The sequence below is a fragment of the Rattus norvegicus genome, chromosome 1 (genome assembly GCF_021556685.1).
Source record: "Rattus norvegicus strain SHRSP/BbbUtx chromosome 1, alternate assembly SHRSP_T2T, whole genome shotgun sequence".
Classification (NCBI taxonomy): Eukaryota; Metazoa; Chordata; class Mammalia; order Rodentia; family Muridae; genus Rattus; species Rattus norvegicus.
In genome coordinates, this window is record NC_141534.1 from 54,757,009 (window position 1) to 54,776,531 (window position 19,523).

At 44.1% G+C, this 19,523-nt stretch overlaps 1 protein-coding gene across 4 annotated transcripts in view; it reads right to left on the bottom strand.

The window, feature by feature from the left end:
• Window positions 1-11,938: 11,938 nt before the first annotated feature.
• The window catches only part of Cep43 (centrosomal protein 43), a 30,471-nt gene continuing 22,886 nt past the window's right edge, over window positions 11,939-19,523 (bottom strand). For 2 of the 4 annotated variants that reach the window (XR_015640602.1, XM_087589624.1), the window contains 3 exons: window positions 17,125-17,164; window positions 16,138-16,234; window positions 11,939-13,913 (listed from right to left, as the gene is read on the bottom strand). Coding sequence is in view for 3 of the 4 variants with exons in the window: in XM_087589624.1 (XP_087445750.1) it covers window positions 13,839-13,913; window positions 16,138-16,234; window positions 17,125-17,164 (212 nt within the window). In the remaining variant the exon portion in view is untranslated. The remainder of the gene's footprint in view (window positions 13,914-16,137; window positions 16,235-17,124; window positions 17,165-19,523) is intronic. The other 2 variants (NM_001440245.1, NM_001101008.2) reach the window with 1 other exon arrangement.

Consider the following 19,523-nt stretch of genomic DNA (forward strand, 5'->3'; position numbering starts at 1 on the left):
TTGGTTCTCTCTTCCACAAGGGGCTCTGGGGGTTAAGCTCTGACCGGCAGGCTTTTCGACCTGCTGAGCCCATCCCACTCCCTTTCCACATTCCTTTTTGTGACAGAAGTTCTTACTAAATATGGAACCTACCATTTGTGGGGTTGATTGGGAAGTTCAAAGGCTCCTCCTGTTTCTGTCTCACTGGAACTGGTATTAGAGATGTCCGCTGCCACACTGAGTTTAATTGCGGGTGTTGAGAATCCAAACGCAGGTCTTCATGCTTGCACTCCTAGCCTCTCCTGCCTGCCTGCTTCTGTCCCAGCAGTCCCTCCTCTGGTCCACATCCACTTCCCCTCTCATCCATACTCACTACAGTGAACCAGGTGAATTCTTATCTGGTCATATAAAACTGCTCAAATGAATTCAGTTTCCATCTCCTGGCCTTTGTTTTCCTTTGCCTTTATCTTTATTTTCATTTTTGTTTGGTAGACTAGGGCTTGAACCCAGGACCCTGCCAGGCATTACTTTCATTACTAAGCTATAGTCCTAGCTGAGAAAAGTCAACTCCTCCAATCTTTCAGAGCCCCCAACTTACATTCAGGAGGGAACAAAAATGTAAAGAAGCCACTGTTTCTTAGGGCTCACTGCCAAATTTTTTAAAGTCCGTGGTGATTTTTGTTTTTCTTTTTCAAAGAAGTGAAAAATCCCTTGAGATAAGCCACCCCCAGGGCCCAGCAGCATGAAAGCGTGCACACGGTAGATGACCTAGTTCCTTTGTCCTCACTATGGGGCATTTGATGTAGGCAATTTTGCTTAGACAAACAAAACCATGAAGTTGTTTTTGAGTAATCTCTGGAGGGATGATTTTAGGACAGTTGGTTCTTCCTTTCACTTACTTTGAACACTGTTTTCCTAGACCTCAGAGGCCAACCTGTCTTCATCCCGAGCCTGGGACTGATGGTTTCTCGGCATGTTTCCTTGGTAACTTGGAAGGTCTGTTGACTTCTTTGTGAAGTCTCATTGTTCTTCAGCCAGTCCCAGCTGTCTTGATGCCTATCCCAGCTGCCCTGCCACCCATCCCAGCTGCCCCCTACCACCTGTCTCAGGTGCCCTGCCACCTGTTCCAGCTGCCCTGACACCTGTTCCAGCTGCCCACAGTCCCAGTTGAGGTCTGAGAGTTGGCCTGCCTGGAAGTAACTAGTCATTTCAGAAGTCTCAGGAGTCCAAGCAGTCATTTAGGGAAAAGTTTTCTCTTATGCCTTAGGGAGGAGAGTACCTCTTTCCTGGCTCCACAGTCTACAGGTACCCTGAGAGCTAGGGTACAGCTGTGAGGAAGATCTCAGCTCTCACCCTACCAGCAGCAGGCCATGAAGAGCACTGTAGGGCCATACACTGACTGCAGAGAGTGGTCCATCCTAATCTCCTTGGGTCGGCATTCATCTGCTGTCTGTTTGCTGTTTCTTCTGGGCATGTACTTCCATACATATAGACTGATTATTCGACCCCAGCCTCACCTTAACACCTATTTTGATTAATATTTAAAGCTTAAAATGAGGTTGGAGAGACAGATAAACTGAAGGTGGTAAAGAAAAGGGGGGAGATTAGTCTTGAACTCACCGGCCCAGGACTTTCTAAATAGGATACTCCCAGCACAACACCAAATAAAAGGAACCTCATGAAATCGAAAGGCTTCTGGCTGGGCCAAGAGCTTGGACAAAGCAGCAGGCTATAGAATGGGAAAAGATCTCTATCAATTTCGTATATAATAGAGAGGTTGATATCTAAAATATATAAAGAACTTTTAAAAAAATACCTGGCCATCAAGAAAACAAATAACCAAATTAAAAAATAAAGAACTAAAACCAAAGTTCTCAAAATACGAAACACAAATGCCAGAGAACACTTAAAGAGAGGTTCAGCATCTTAGTCAGCAGGGAAATGCAAATCAAGACTACTCTGAGCTTTCCATCTGATGGACTAACCAATCAGAGTGACCAAGATCAATAAGACAAATGACAACTCATGTTGATGGGGGTGTGGGAAAGGAAAATACACATCTGTTAATGGTGGGAGCGAAAACTTGTAGAGCCACTCTGGAAATCAGTGTGGCGGTTCCTCAGGAAGCTGGGAATAGATCTACCTCAAGAGCCTGCCTTACAGCTCTTGAGCAAATACTCAAAGGACTCTACTTCCTACTACAGGACATTTGTGCACCCATGTTCATTGCTGCCCTATTCATGATGTCCAGAAACAGCCCAGATGTTCATTAACAGACAATATGTAATGAAAATGTGGTTTGTTTACACATTGGGATTTTACTGGGCTGTTATAAATCATGAAATTGATAACTGGATGGATGGAGCAACAAAAATCATACTGAGTGAGGTAACAAAGACCTTGAAGACAAATAAGGTATGTGTTCTCTTCTATGTGGATGTAAGCCTTTAATCCTTCAGTAGGTATGCATCAATCCATATAACCGAAGCGGTTAGGGATAGAGAAAGGGACTAGGGGTGAGGGGATGATCTCCCAAGGAAGGAGAGATACAATATACAGTTAGACACAGGGTGGAGACTGGAAAGGGAGGATTAAGTGGAGGTGGGGAGGGAGTAAAGAAGGGAATTCCTCAAACAACTTAGGCTATTTCAAGGCCATCAGTTGCTCTCCATAAGCTGATACTAAAGGTCCTGTTGCTGAAGACAATAGTCTCATTGAACACTGAGAGGTCGAGGTGGTGCCTGGCTAGAACCCCCTACTGCCTAGTGTTAGTGGCATTCAAAGGTTCTCTGTACACTACCAGAAGAGAAAGGTAAACACCAACCCAATTATAAACTGGTCTTAGTTATGGTTTTACTGCTATGAACAGACACCATGACCAAGGTGAGTCTTATAAAGGACAACATTTAATTGGGCTGATTTATAGGTTCAGAGGTTCAGTCTGTTGTCATCAAGGTAGGAGCATGGCAGCATCTAGGCAGGCACGATGCAGGAGTAGCTGAGAGTTCTACATCTTCATTTGAAGGCTGCTAGTGGAAGACTGACTTCTAAGCAGCTAGGGTGAGGGTTTTCCATTTTTTTTCTTTTTTTTTCAGAGCTGAGGACCGAACCCAGGGCCGCAAGCGCTCTACCGAGCTAAATCCCCAACCCTAGGGTGAGAGTTTTAAAGCCCACACCCACAGTGACAAGCTACTCCAACAAGGTCTCACCTCCCAATCATGCCGCTCCCTGGACCAAGCATACACAAACCTTCATATTCTACTCCCTGGTCCCATGGGCTTGTTTGAACACATGAGTCTATGGAGGCCATACCTAAACATACCATAATGCAAAATACATTTAGTTCAACTTCCAAAGTCCCTATAGTCTATAGCAATCTCAAGTGTTAAAAGTCCAAAGTTCAATGTCTCTTTTGAGATTCATCCAAATAATTAACTGTAATACCCAAAGCAAGACAGGAAAACAGCTGGGCAAACTCCAAACTCTGCATCCCCATGTCTGATGGCAAAGCGGTCTTCAGACCTCCACCTCCTTTTTCATCTTTGTTGACTGCAGCAAACTTCTTTTTCCTGGGTTGGTTCCACTCCCTGTCAGCAACTTTCCTCAGTAGATAGCTCATGGCTCTGGTATCTTAAACATTTTGGGGTCTCCAAGGCAACTTCAATGCTACAGCTTCTTGTTTCAATGTCTGGCATCCACACATAATCTTCTGGCCTCCACCAAAGGGCTGGTGTCACTTCTCCAGCTCTGCTCTCTGTAGCACTCTGAGCTCAGGTTGATCCACTCCCCTGCTGCTGCTGTTATTGATAATCATCCCATGGTCTGGTATCTCCAATACACTAGGGTCTTCCACTACAACCAGGATTCACCAATAGCCTCTCATAGGCTCTCTTCATGGTGCCAATCCTTAAATCCTTTGCATGACCCCTTTAGTCCTGGGCTATGAACTGAAACTGAGGCTGCACTTTTACCAATGGCCTTCCATGGCCTCTCACAGTGCCAGGCCTCAGCTGCTCTTCCTGACCCCTTCATTCCTTCAAAATCAGTACCACCTGGATGACTCTTACACATTACCAAGTACAGCTGCAGCACGAGGTACAACCTTGGTTATCTCTGGAACACAGCTCTTTTGTGCTCTCAGAAAAACTTCACAGAAGATCTCACCTCAGTGATTCTGGTCTCTTTTTAATCACAACTAATTTCTTAGCTCCAGTTAACTGGCGTCAATTGTCTCAGTAGTCTCCTTGTCCTCTTGACTATAAAGCCAGAGCCACGTGGCTGAAGCTGCTAAATTCTGCTACTTACAAGAGCTAGATTATTTGCCTGTTCTCTTACATTATCACTAGCTTCCTTTTTCCAACTCTTTCACTGGGTAAACTTGGCTGTCCTGGATCTTGCTCTGTAGATTGTCCTTGAACTCAGAGATCTGCATGCCTGTCTCCTGGGATTAAAGGTGTGTACCACCATGCCTGGACGCAAGCTTTTCTTCACCTAGAACTTGCTCTGTCTCGGGCTGATCTCAAACTCAGAGGTCTGCTTGGTTTTATCTCCTGGGATTAAAGGTGTGTATCGCCATGCCTGGATCTATATTTAGCTGGGTAGGATCTTGCCCCAAAGTCCCACTCCCTTAATTTGTTATCTCCTTGAAAACAGAATTAGGCTCCATTTCACTTCCTGGTACCCTTTTAATACTCAAACCATATATTTTATATTTTTCCTTTCTCAGCTTGCTATGCTTGTTTAAAATGCTCTTCATGAGACTTAACCAGAGAACAAAATCTATGATGGGTATTTCTGAGACTTCCTTTGTCAATGCAATTAATCTGAATTTCTTCATCTTAGTCTCAGGTAGACTCTTCAGACAAGAGCAAATAGTAGCCATATTCTTCACCAAACTACCACAAAAGCAGTCTCTAGGCCACATATTGAAATTCTTCACTGAAACCTCTTGGGCCAGGTCTGCACAATTCAAATCACTCTCAGTAAAAGTCTTCCATAATCATACCAGGATATCCCATTAAGCCCCATTTAAAGCATTCCACTGCATTCCAGATCCAAAGTCCCCAAATCCACATTCTTCCAAACAAAAGCATGGTTGGGTCTATCTCAGAAATACCCCACTCCTGGTACCAACTTCTTAGGGTTTTTACTGCTGTGAGCAAACACCATGACAAAGGCAAGTCTTATATAGGACAACATTTACTTGGGCTGACTTACAGGTTCAGAGGTTTAGTCTGTCAATGTCAAGGTGGGAGCAGGGCAGCATCTAGGCAAGCATGATGCAGAAGGAGCTGAGAGTTCTACATCTTTATCTGAAGGCTGCTAGTGGAAGACTGACTTCCAGGCAGCTAGGGTGAGGATCTGAAGCCCGTGCACACAGTGACAACCTATTTCAACAAGGCCACAACTCCTAATAGTGCCACTCCCTGGACCAAGCATATACAAACTATCACAAAACTCTTTGAACTACTGTGGTGACCTGTTTGCAAGATGTGCAGTTCAATAAGGTCACAAACATTGTGGGAGTAACCACCCACTTTCTAATTGGATTTAAGGCCCATTCTCAGAGATGGAACTCATGCCAGGTGCCTGAGTGTCCAGAAACTGAAACTAGATAGGCCATAGACGTAGGAGAAACCCAAATACTATTGTTCTACTACTAAAGGAGCTTGCAATGACATGGCTCTTAATGACATCCTACTGTGCCTATGGATCATGTTCCATTCAGCCATCATCAGAGAAGCTTTCTCCTGCAGCAGATGGGAGCTACAGAGACATCCATAACTGGGGAATATGCAGAGTGAGGGACCTTGGAGCACTCAGTCCTAAATAGTATGTCTTTACCAACTCCTCCCTTCAGGACGTGGGGACCTCTCAGAAGAGATTGCCAAAAGATTGTAAGGGCCAGAGGGGATGGAAGACACCAAGGAAAATCTTCAGACGCAGCAGAACTGACACATATAAACCCACAGAGACCAAGGCAGCAGGCACAGGGCTTGCAGGGTCCAAGCTAGGCAGAGTCCCAGTGCTGAGATGGGGAAGTGGACATGAGGCCTGCCCTTAAGCAACTGTCTCCAACTGAGCACTGCTTGCAAAGAAAAAGTTAGTTTGCTCTAATGGAGACCCACTAGGTATATAGACCACATTTAAGGGCAGGTTCCATAGAGAGTTTTTTGTTTCTTATTGCTTTGAACTTTTTCTTTAAACCTTACTGACAGTTTACTTACATGCTATGGTTTCATACCCTTGTCTATTGTGTTTTTCATGGGTTCGTGTGAATCTGTTTCAAATGCTTTATTAATTATTATTTTTTGCCTGTTTGTTTTCTAAAGAGAAGAAGGTGTGGAGTTGAATGGTTTGGTGGTAGTTTGGGAGGATATGGGTGGAGATGAGGGCAGGAAACTAATCAGGATACATTGTAGGAAAACTTTTTTTTTTTTAGAAAAAGAGGGACTGGAGGGATGGCTCAGTGGATACAGTACTTGCTGTACAAACTTGACATGATTTTGATCCGCAGAACCTGCAGTAGGAGGAGGGGAGAGTTCTGACTTCCACAAGTTCACCATGGCATATGCATCTCTCTCTCTCTCTCTCTCTCTCTCTCTCTCTCTCTCTCTCTCTCTCTCTCTCTCTTTCTCTCTCCCTCCCTCCCTCCCTTCTTCTCTCTGTTTAACATAAACAGTTTAAAGTTTAGCATGTCTGTATTACTTTCTAAGGAGTGTATTGACTTTCAGGGATGTGTTGCTGGAGAGATGGCTCCATGGATTAAAGTGCTTGTCATGCCAGTGTGAGGGGCTGAGTTCAGTTGTGCCCATCTGCAATCCCAGTGTTTCTATGAGGTGGAGACAGACTACCCAGAAACTCGAGGGTGGGTCACCTACCCCAGTACACACAACAGTGAAGGAGAGACTGTGCCAAGCAGGTAGAAGGTGAAGATAAGCATTTGAGGATGCCCTCTGACCTCCACACTCCTGCCCTGGCATGCACACACTGGCACTCACACATGAGCATGTGTGCACATACAAAGGTAGCGCAGAGAGCAGCATTGTAAGGTAACGTGAGGATCAGTGAGACCGTTTAAGTATTCTTTTGCTGTTATTCATCTTCAATATGTAAGACTCTCCTCCACAGACAGACAAGGAGAACACAGGAGACAACACTCCTCAAGCTTTCAGAAAGTCCCATTTTAGAAGTCACTAGCCATCAGTGAGCTAATGCATTGAGAGGTGGAGGGTAGAGACCATCTCGAGCAGCCCACTCCCCCCTGCTGCTGCAGTGCTGTGTAGAACACACCACACCATCCTCCGAATCTGCATCCTGTCATGGAGCAGGGCCCATGGTTCCTTAAACGCTCACAGACAGCTATGAAAGTCTTCTTTCCTAACTACACTACGGTTAACTGACTCTGGCCCACTTGTGAGAAACTACAGTGCATGTCATGGGAGGCGTGTTTTGGAAAGAGGGGAGCCTGGCACTGAGCCAGGGAAAGATGTTCTCCCAGAAACAGGGGTGGCCAGCAAGATTAGAAAGGTCTCATTGTCCAGGGGTACAGCCTGGGAGCTCAGATCCCCGCTGAGGCAAGTTGAAGTACTCTCTGAACTTACTCTGATCTTCCTTCCTTAGTCTGTCGCTAGGAGCGTCCCTGGTTCACTTTGTAATCTTGGGCACTTAAAAAAAATATAGTTGTAGAAAGCAGGAGTCCCAGCAGATGTTGGGCTATGGGGCAGTTATACATGGGGCAGGTCTGCTAGGGATACCATGAAGGCAAAGTGCAGAGGCATCGAAGACTGGCCCTGCATCCTATTAGAGGAGAACTGTGATAAACTGACGGGTAGGCTGTAGGACCTGGACCAGTCACTGAGGGAGATAAACGAAAATAAATTTTAAAAGATTAAAATATTTAGGAAATTACATTGGAAAGTATGAAAATATTTGCCACATGGAAACAATATGGGATAACAAAGACACAGATCTGAGCCTTATTAAAAATCTAATGTTGTGGGCTGGAGAGATGGCTCAGCGGTTAAGAGCACTGACTGCTCTTCCAGAGGTCCTGAGTTCAATTCCCAGCAACCACATGGTGGCTCACAACCATCTGTAAAGAGATCTGATGCCCTCTTCTGGTGTGTCTGAAGACAGCTACAGTGTACTTAAATATAATAAATAAATAAATCTTAAAAAAAATCTAATGTTGCACACATAAATTCAACTATAAACATTCCACCCAAAAATACTTAGAGTAACGACAAGCAAACCAACCCAAGCACACGGCATCTACGGGAGACAGCATAAAACCCAAAGACACAACTGTGTCTTCAAGGGATGAATTCAAAGGACGAAAGGAAATGATACCCCATGCCAACAGGCACTAGGGCAAGAATGGCTACACTGCCACCAGACAAGATGGACATAAGCAGTCAGCCAGGCAGGGTGGCAAAAGTCTGTAATCCCAGCATTCACTTGTGGGCCATAAATCTGAGGCCAGCCTGATCGACATTGTGAATCTCAGGTTTTAGCTGCTTCTGACGGTTGGAAACTTGGAGCGCTGGTACTGAACGACCTGCTCAACACTGCTCCATCAGGCGTCCATGCACAGGGATTCTCTCTACTGCTTATATTCATGCTGTCTGTGTCGCTCCACTCCCTGCATCCCTGCTGACGCACGCTCCTTCCTAGGGACATTTTCCCCATAGAGTAGCCTTCTGATTTTAACATGGGATCTAAGGAGCACTGTCAATCATAGGCCACACACTCCAAAAGCCTCTTTCCTGGTAGATGTTTGCTTCTTCCCCGATTGTCTCCATGCACAGCCTGACATCATATCTCAGCCAAGTTTCTTCACACAGTGTGGCAGGTGGCACACTGCACCATGTCACTCCATCACAGACTGAGCTAGCCCAGAGGCTGAGTTTCAGGCATAGGGTATAGAATAGGGTCAAGGCCTGACAGGAGCTGGCATAATGGGTGGCGGGGTTAGGTCTTCAGGGTTCACAGAGAGCTTCCAATGGAGGCTGATGACTCCCTTTCCATCTGAAGATGACATTGTTCTGTGATTCACAGACCACGCCTGGGGACCACTAGAATTTGGCACGCTCAGTGGCAGAGAACTGGCTCTAACCTGAGCCTTGAAGTGGGGGGAAGACTGGCAATGCGAAAGTGTACGTAAGATGGGGAAGGCAGGGTCCTACGGGTAGAATACAGCAGTGCAGCCAACCCAGAAAGCTGCAGTACCTCAGCACCACACACAGTCCAGGAGCCAGCACAGCTGGATGGAGAGGCAGGAGACTATCCTGTCAAAGCTCCGAACCTAGGTCAGATGAAAGCCTTAGACCACACAGGAGGGGAGAAGAGAGCTAAGGGGTATTACTTGCCAGTGATCTTCATTTCCAGAGAGCTATCTGGTTTTAGAAACCTCAGAGTGAGCAGGAGAAAAAGGGTCCAAGCCGCTTGCATGTTGTAGTGAGAACAGAGGCTGGGTGGGGGTGGAAGATCGGGGGTTAAAACAAGAACACCGAGGAAGATGGATATGCTGCTTGAAGTCAGCTATGCTCCCAGCTGAGACACCACAAACTCAGATCAACTTGGGTGCCCTTGTCCACCCACCCTCATGCCAGCATGAACTGACAGCTACAAGGATCTTCCTCTTTTTGGTTCTTGTTTCTCAGGAAGTGGGGCAGGCTTGCAGGAAACAAACTTTAAGCCATATAGCTGCTGTGCAGGCAGGCAGGCAGGCAGGCAGGCAGGCAGGCAGGCAGGCAGGCAGGCAGGCAGGCAGGCAGGCAGAGCACAACCTTCTAGAAGCTGTCTGGGAACCTTTGTCTGCAGGCAGAATCTGTCCTGCAGGATTACAGTAGAACTTTTGATGATGAGACTGCTCAACCTACTGGCCTGGAGTCCCATGTCCTTCTGGTAGCAAGACTTTTTATGGTCTTAAAAATGGGTCTTACAGGGGTTGGGGATTTAGCTCAGTGGTAGAGCGCTTGCCTAGGAAGCGCAAGGCCCAGGGTTCGGTCCCCAGCTCCAAAAAAATAAAAAAATAAAAATAAAAAAAATAAAAAAAATGGGTCTTACAGATCTAAGCTACACCCACAAACCATCTTCCTGGGAACCACTACCTCCTTTGCAGGATCCTACCCAGGGATATTCTGTTCTCCATCCAGCCATAGTTTTCTATGTGACCACCTCAGTGCTGACCCTATTAGTTACAGGACGGCCTTTGGCCAAGTTTCCCAACTATTCTTATCTTGGCCTTTTTTTGTAAATAGAATCCTTGAATTCATCTGTAAGCTCATGAGTAAGGTTGTGATATATCTTGTTAGTTCAAACCTTCCAGCCCTGAATATTCAGCTCAATGATTTCAAATTCAAATTCACTTGAGAACCAGGCACAGTGGTATGGGCTTGCAACTCCAAACAACTTAAGACTGGCAATAGTGATTGAATCCTCCCAAGTAACACACCAGGAACCCATGTAAAAGGGGGTGGGGATGGGGAGCCAAACCCACAGGGCTGGCAAGATGGCTCAGCAGTTAAGAGCTCTTCCAGAAGACCTGGGTTCAAGTCTCAGCACCTACATGATAGCACATCTTTAATTCTAGTCCCAGAGGATCCAATGCCACCTTCTGGCTCCTATGGGCACTACACACATCTAGTACATAGATATATATGCAGGCCAAGTATCCATATGCTAAAAATAAAAATAAAGAAAAAATTTAAAAATCAATAATTTTCTGTTCACAACAATGTGTTTTAGGTAAAAGACATCAAATCTAAGTAGCTTGACAGGTGTGACTTTATCCTCTGGACTCCATCTCCTCACTAAGGCTTTATCTACACCAGGGGCTAGCAGCATGGTCTGTTAATATGCACAGGCAGGGACCATGGGGACCACACTCCTAGTCCAGTGCTCAGGGCTGAGAGCGCACAGCTCCCTCCAGGGCAGCTGCTCCTTTATGTCAACAAGGGCACCAGGGCTATGAGTGGGCATCTCCAGGTGCCAGAAATGTCTGCCTGGCCTTCAGTTGAGGAACTGTCAACTTCTAGAATGTGGCCTGCATCTAACAACCCCGTGTGAAGACTCCAATCTGGCAGGGACACTATCCCAAACGCAGCCCTGAGCTTGAGAAGGGCTGCTTGGCCACTAAACAGTCCCTGCATTCTGCAGTACGTGCAGAACCCATTTCTAAAGTTCGTACTAGGGTCCAAACGCTCTTAGGGAAACTAGATTTTAGCACAGTTCCTGTTCTGGAGCTTTCAGACAACATACAGGGACATGGAGCATTTCAGAATGAGTGCTGTTGGCTACTTCCCACCAACCCACCAATCCCTCCTGCAAAGGTAGGCAGACACATATGCTGCGGAAACTTGTAAAACTCAGGTTTAGGAAGCCACGAGCCTCGAGTTAACTCCCTCCCAAGGTCAGATACGCAGTGCACAGTAGCCAAGGACACTCCTCAGCAGAGCCGTTCCAAGTTGGTCAGGATGTTCTAGGGATGCTGGGATGTAAGAGCCCATGTGAGTTGTTGTGGGCTCTGTAATTAGCCCCACTAAACTGACAAGTTCACCAAACTAGACTTGGTTTCTTGGGTATCCATCCTATCTAGGTGAATGATATTCTGTTCATGTCTCCCACAACAGAGATAAATCAAACACAAGGATAAAATACGTGTGAGAGGGGCGCCTAGTCTAGTGTGCCATCTTCACTGAAAACCAGCCTGTGTGACTGTGAGGAAGCCATTTCAGACAAGGAAAGGTGAATACAAGCAACTTGAGGAGCTGCAGGGTGCAGAAGCTGCAGGGTCTTGCAGCACACAGTTCTAGGACGGTGAACAGACTTCAGACGACATGAGCTGCGGTAATACATGAGGGGCAAGTCAGTGGCTCATCTAAATGAACGGCGTTTTACAAGAGCAAAGTCCTGTCGAGCATTTAAAAATAAAACACTGTAAAATACACGTCACTGCCAGCCAACACTGTAATTCACTTTTCAAAGAGACATTTTTTACATGCAGACCCTGTCATTTCACACACTAAGGTTTAACAGGTCAACAATGACTAAGCAAGGAATACTGTAGAAACCACTTCTTCCCTGTTGAATTTCACATTTTTTACAAGTATTCAATACCTGCATGGAGTGGTGACCACAAAGTTGCAGTTTGGCTTTTTCTTTCCATCCTCTCAAGACTTACCAAAAGGTCAGTCACTGGGTAATAGAAAGTGACGAATTTCACATTTGACTGTTGGAAAGTCTTCCTCAAATGTAAAAAGCCACATCCTGCCATGCTTGCAGGTCAGTTCACTAACTGCAGTGCCCACCAAATATTAAACCACACATTCAATCCAGACTGCAGAGGCTCAGTGGCCCCAGGGCATCCCATTGCTGAAGAGATGACACAGGGCAGTGCAGTTTCTAACAGCAGACAGCGTCTTCATCCTGTTTCCTAAGAGTAAAGCACGAAGAGCAGGCAGCGCCATGTTGGGGCAGACTGAGAACAAGCACTCCAGGGCTTTCCAGGCCGCCTGCTGTTTCTGTCCTACTTCCTCTTGATTACAGCTCAGTTTCACTTAGGTGAAAAAGCCAGACTCTATGTCAGAGAGCCTGAACCTTTACTACGTTTTCATTTCCTCTGCACTCACAGCCTGAAGAATGTCACTGTGCTTAGGCAACTATGGAGTGGAAAGTGGCGCTGACACAAACCACAGCGCCTGCTCACTCACTCAACACGGATCAATGGTTTCCAATTTCTCTTTTTAGTAATAAAGGTAGCTTTTAATAGTCATAATTGAAATAAAATACATCTAATTTCATACATTCCCAATTTTAAGTGGTATGACTGTGCATGTATTGGACTGAGTTTCTATTTGCACATTGTAAATAATTCAGCATTATTGATGCCAATGGCCTATATCCCTATAGCACTACATACAGATTTAAATTAAATCTGCCAAAAATTCTATTATTGGCCTTATTTTTAAAGGACTACAATGCAATTATGTACAGTATACAAAGTTTGTCAAACTGAATATACATGGTCTTAGGCCATTACTACTGTTTCACTCCAATTTGGATTTAAATATAATGAACTTACAGATCTGAAATGAAAGCACAGCTTAATGGTTTCAGATGCATTTTGGTATTGAATGTTTCAAGGCATTTTTAGAAATAATAAATTAAGACTGTAATGAAGTAATCTGTGACTACAGCTGCTTAATAGACAGCAAGAAGAATGTGACCTTAACTGGTAACTGTTATTGACAAGTCTATGAATTAAGAGTACTAACAATTTCTAGTTTAAAACAAGCAAAACTAAGTACAGAGTACTTTAATATAACCTTAATGGTCTAACAAACCTTCCAAATGGAAGGAGATACAAAATAAAGTTTATAAACCCGATTTAACTTGTACTGATACTCTTTAGCATCATGGATTTATAGGTCAGCTCACCAACTCTGGGCTAACCCGCCTGATACTAAGTGGGTGAGCTCTCCATAGCTAATGCTAAGGCTTCAGAGAACCCTGGAGCAGCCACAGTCACACAGTGCACAAAGCATGGCTGTCCTGAGCCTCTCTCTGCTCTTTAACACTGATGCTCAGGGCTCCCTTGCTGTAATGAGCCTGACCATAGATGACGTCCTTGGAGATGTGCAGCTAAACCAAGGTAAGAACGTTAAATCTCCTAGACGTGCGCTCATATAGGAAGTATTTGTTTACCAAACTGAAAAGTTAACTTTGAAAAATATCTGCAGTCTTTTTGAAATGCAAGGCACCAGCAGGAGCGGACATTCCAGCAAAAGTGACTGAGGAAAATGGAGCCAATGAGTCGTTCGTCCTCTGTTGATCAGAATACTTCCTTTTCCTGTCTATGCAACATCTTCCAGATAGTCAGCAACATCACTGAGCTGGGAAACAGTCAGGTCTTGTGTGAGGTCATCGAGCTTTGTTGTCCAGAAGAAAGAGAAAAATCAGTATAAGCAAAGTCAGAATCAATCTGTATATTGCTAGAATTTAAATATACAATTTAAAAATTGTAATTTATCTTCTGTAGCCTGTTTAGAGAGGCCAGCCCGACTAGAGATGGCTTATAAGGGACAGGGACACTGGGTGAGAACAAGTCTTTGCAAACTTTGTGACACTCTCTTAACTCTGCTCATTTGGTCTTTTGAATCTTTCTTTGTCATTGTTTGGATACAGGAAATATTAAAAACAAAATCTCTTCAAATAAATCACCCTCTTCCTCTCCCTTGATCAAACAGCAGTCTTAGTATACAACTGTCACAAAGAAAATTATAATTATTGTATATAACCTTAATTAAAGTTTATAGTTCTTTAAAAAAAAGTAAAAACCCACCTACTACAAAATCCAAAATCCTTTGGATCTGTATTATTTTTAACACATCGTTATTAAAAAATGAACTCAATAGGGTAATCCATTTTATTTGCAAAACAACTGAATACTGTATTAATGTTAGTTTTAGATTGGAGACAAGTGGGGGAACTATAGGTAAAAATGATTTGTCATAATCTACGGCAGATGTCAGTCTGCTGGGGTTTTAGTTCTTAGTTAAAGCAAGGAGGACAGAGCAAATAGGCTTGGGTTTTGTTTCTTTCAAATGTGCTACTGGAGCACAGCAATGCTGCTGACTTTGCATGATACTGTACTATGCTCAGTCTGTTAATCAGTTCAATAGCTTTAAGGTAGACTTCTCTGTAGTTTATGTATTCTGATCAAGCTTGCTGTGAACAATGTCAATTTGATTTCTTCCTTCCCTATTTGGATGCTTATTCTCTCTCTTGCCGGACTGCTTTGGCTAGGACCTCCTGCCCTGTGTTAAATCAGGGTGATCAAAGTGTTGAGTGTTGTGAAACCTGAAACACAGTAGTTAGCGCTAGCGGCTGCTGGGGATCAAACCCAAGCCTAAGCTGGCTACCTAGGTGCGCCATTGCTGAGCTGGCCTGCTGATCTGTTTTGAAATCTGTGATATTACCAAGAGGATGAGTTGGCAGCTGACCTCTAACATGAACTCCATTACAAATGCTAAACAAAAATAATAAAGCGCAGTATAGTCAAACTGTTTTTGACTTTTATGGATGATACCTGTTTGCTTATATACTGGGGCAGTAACTACACGCGGTCTCACCTGCTGTCATTAAGTGCTAACATTTTAAAAGAAACTGGGTAAAGCTGGGCACAGTGGCACACACCTTTAATATCAGCACTTGGAAGCAAAAGGCAGGCGGATCTCTGTGAGTTCAGAACAGTCAGAGACTTAATCTAAAAAAACCAAAAGACAAAAACACCTCCAGAACAAAAAAGAAACTAAAAAACAATCAAGAACAATGGAAAAAAATAAACCACACCAACAAAAAGAAATTGAGATGTAAGACTCATTTTTATCTAAGACAATTAGCATCTGAAGGTGGAGGCAAGAAACCTGGTTCAAGGTTGAGGCCTGCCTTTGATACATAGTGAGTTGAAGGAGAGAGGGACTTAGATCAGGACCCTATCTCAAAATATCCAAACCAGACAACAAAGAAACCCAATACAATAAAAACAGCCTACACCGCATTTTGCTTACTCCTTTAAAAATACCACCTTTCTTGAAGGCCTTCTCTTCATGTGATAATCAGAACTCATCCTATACCCACCTTTCTTTGAAGGCCTCAGGCATTTTCTAGTTATCCCATGACATGAGAAGGCAGACCCACCCAAGTTATGAACAGAGATGCTGCAGCTCATCTCTGTTGGGTAAAAAACTCCAGTGCTCACTCTAACAATGGATTCCTGTCTTTAACCTCATACCAAGGCTGTTTCCCTTTTGTTATCCTGCCTTGGGTAGCCTGAGATGATCACAAGACCACCCCACCCCTCCACCCCCTGGAGACAGAACCTCACCTGTGACCCTTAGAGAGGCAACATCTGACTCTAGTCCTAATCCCTTATGGCCACTCTTAACCAGAAGCAAGCCCTGAGGCCTGTCAGAACACAGGTACCAGCTGACAGACAGCTGAGTCCACCGACCCTTAAAGGTTTGCTTCAGACTTGGAATAGGTGTCACAAACTTTTTGTGATTTTCAACCATTTTTTACTAGGCACATATATTTACTAGGTCTCACACAAGTCATCGAGTGGACAGACACAGACAGACTCTGGCACCTTACTTTGTCACTGGTGTTCACGTCCTCTACTCCCATGGAAAGGTCTTCTTCAATTTCTTCACCAATACTTAGCTCACTTTTTTCTGAGCGATGGCTAGCACTAATTAGAAGAGGGGGAAAACGACAGAGAACTCTGAAGAACAACTATCATTGGCCAAAATTTCCAGAGAAATTGAATCCTCTAAGTAACATACAAAAGCAACATTAAACATCAACTTTATATATATAAAGATGATTGATATATATATATATATATCATCTAAGAAAACTGACAAGGGTGGCAGTGACAAATAACATGGGAAACCTGCATTTCTCGGGCTGGGGATTTAGCTCAGTGGTAGAGCGCTTGCCTAGGAAGCGCAAGGCCCTGGGTTCGGTCCCCAGCTCCGAAAAAAAGAACCAAAAAAAAAAAAAAACCATGGGAAACCTGCATTTCTCAAACGCCACTCACCACCTGCTATTCCTATCTCCGAAACATGGTACAATAAATTATTGTAATAAATAGAAATCTCTAATCAAAAGAAAATTGTCCTAATACCCAGGCATGCAATTTGACTTTTCTAATCATATTTATAACATATATTATTTTCCCATTAGTAGGCAATTCATAGAAGAAAGCTACCTCAAACAAAATGTTAAGTAATGTCACATTGAAGAACACAGGTTTGCTTAGAGTAAAACACAGATGATTCCCATCCCCAAAGACAAAAATGTGCCTCAGGATCAGCCAGTGACTTGGTTTTGAGGGACAGGCCAACAGCTCAGCCACTTCTGTATTATTGCCAACCCTCCAACACGGCATACATACTCATCTGATTGTACTGTAAGGTGAAAAAATCACCCAAACATGACTCTGGATTAACTATCCTTCTGTACTTTCAATCAATATAAAAAAGAGAATTAAACAAAAGTAAACTCAATGTAATTTTACCATATCTGTATTCAGAAGGTTTTTAAAGACTTACATATTCACCTCAAGGTGTTTCTTACCTATTAAAATCATCAACATAGTCCTCATCTTCTCCAGATCCTGGCAATCAGTTTTAAAAAAAGGAACATGTTAAATATATTATTTAAATACTTTTTTTTCAGAGCTGGGGACTGAACCCAGGGCCTTGCGCTTGCTAGGCAAGTGCTCTACCACTGAGCTAAATCCCCAACCCCAATACTTATTTTAAATAAGCGGTTTCCTCCAAAAACAATATATTGTTGAATAATATTACTTCATGAAAACATGAGTATCAAAATAGTATTTAAATGTTTTTTAGATTTTATATGCATGAATATTTTGCCTGCATGTAGAGTATGTACGTGTGCCATGTGCATGTCTGGTGCCCAAGGAGAAGAGAGTATTGGCGTCCCTGGAACCAAGGTTACAGTGGTGGTGAGTTGCCAAGTGGGTGCTGGGAAATGAACCTGGTCCTCTGCAAGAGCAGCACTTAACTCTTAACCACTGAGCTATCTTTCCATCCCCAGGAATAGTATTTTTATCACATGAAACGAAGGCAAATAATAAAAAATGTTCAAGTCATTGCATCATATCCTAAGTAGTGAATACCCTGTCTGTGTTCTAGTTTCAATCAAGGAGCTCACCATGATGCTGTCTACCCTGGGACCTAATGAAGCAAAGCTCAGGGTGGAGCTCAATAGCAGAACACTTCCTGGCATGTTTTTGGACCTGAGCTCTAGCCTCATTATCACAAAAACAGAAAAAGACACAACAGCAAGGTACCATCAACTTCTCTAGCCACCCTATTTCCAACTGCCATGACCTTCAACTCAACAATTCATCGAAAATTCTAAAAGCAATCAGAAGTCGTGAAGAGGCAATGGCACATGTGGGCCTATCACCCAAAAGGGCGCTTGGCGTTCTTTCATGGTTGTGTCTGAGCACAACCAGGCCCGAACCACAAAGTTTTGAATTCATAGGGTTTGGTGAACAAGAGGTTCCAAATGCAGTCACCACATGAAGAGGAGCTGCCATCAATGCAGAAGGACCGGAAGCTTCTTCACATACACAAGAATCTGAGGCGCTAACCTATAGTTCTCAGTGACAACTGCAGTGGCTGTTACTGCGATGCCTTTTAGAGCAGTCAAGGAAAGATGCTGGAGAAACAAGACAACCACTCCCAATGGAAAAGAATGGCTGCTAGGAAGTGCACAGGAAGTATCTGAGGGACAAGAGGAGGCTGCAGGGCAGGCAAACCCTGGCTGGAGAGTGAACTGCTCAGAGCTGCCGCCTATACTGTTCTGGGTCCTCCAAAACATGGGGCCAGACCTGAGGAGAATTCAAGACCTAGAGGAGGCAGAGCACTCTCTTACAGTAGTTGACTATTCTGGAGTTGTCACTCTGGAGTGACAGAGGTCTCTCACAGCACAGCAGTTAACACAGAGAGAGGCTCCACTGTACAACAAAGCAAAAGGTAGCATGGAGGGTGAAAGAATTGAGGCAGCTTAAGCTGAAATCTAAGGCAGAGAGGGACAAGTTCCAGGAGAATGTGTTCCTGAAGAGAAGCAAAGCCTGACACAATGAAGACTGCACCTGAGACATCCACTGTGGAGCATGATGGGCTGGTAGCATAGAAGAATGACCTGATGTCTTTTCTCACAAGGAGAACCATGTGTAGGAGAAGCAAGAATGAAAGTTAGAAAGCTGGGTAGGTGGCAAAGCTGGAGATGACTGGGATGAGAGCTCCAGTGCGAGGTGAGAAAGGCATGGCATGGGGTGAGCAGCAGAGACTCTTTACTGGAGTCCCTGAAGAGAACTAACAGGCAGGGACAAGTTTCTGGGTTGCTCTTCTCTGGAATAAGGAGGTTGTCTCTATCTCCAGCCACAAAAGTTAAGGGGCTGCAAGGGATTGAGAGAACGCAGGCAGTGTCTGGTCCTCAAGGGAAGAGAGGAGGGAAAATGTTCTGGTAACAAACCCCAACCTTGGCCAGTCTACAAGTGTCATTATACAAACAAGAGTGACAGCTGATAATATACTGGAGCCTCTAAGGACCGACTGCTGTCTCCAAGAATTAAGACAATACAATAGAGGAAACCAAGTCAGGAGAGCAGGGCGGATGTGAGTTAAACCAAGTGAATTCTCTACCTTCTGGCATTTGTAGTTAATTCAAACTCAAGATATTTAATGACTAGTGTGCTACCACACACGAGGCTCTCTGCCTTCCTGGTTATTACATGTTTCTGAAGTTATGAGTACATTTAACAAAGCACATATTAAATGTGCCTGGTACACGCTGCTCAGCCAGTGACTGTGACTCTCTTCATTCTGTGTACATGAGCTCTGTCCCAGTCTTTATCCCTGACACCTGCCTATCACTTGTTTCCTTTGCATTCATTCTTGTGTCTGACCAGTATTAGCCTATGAGCTAAGAGTGTTTTT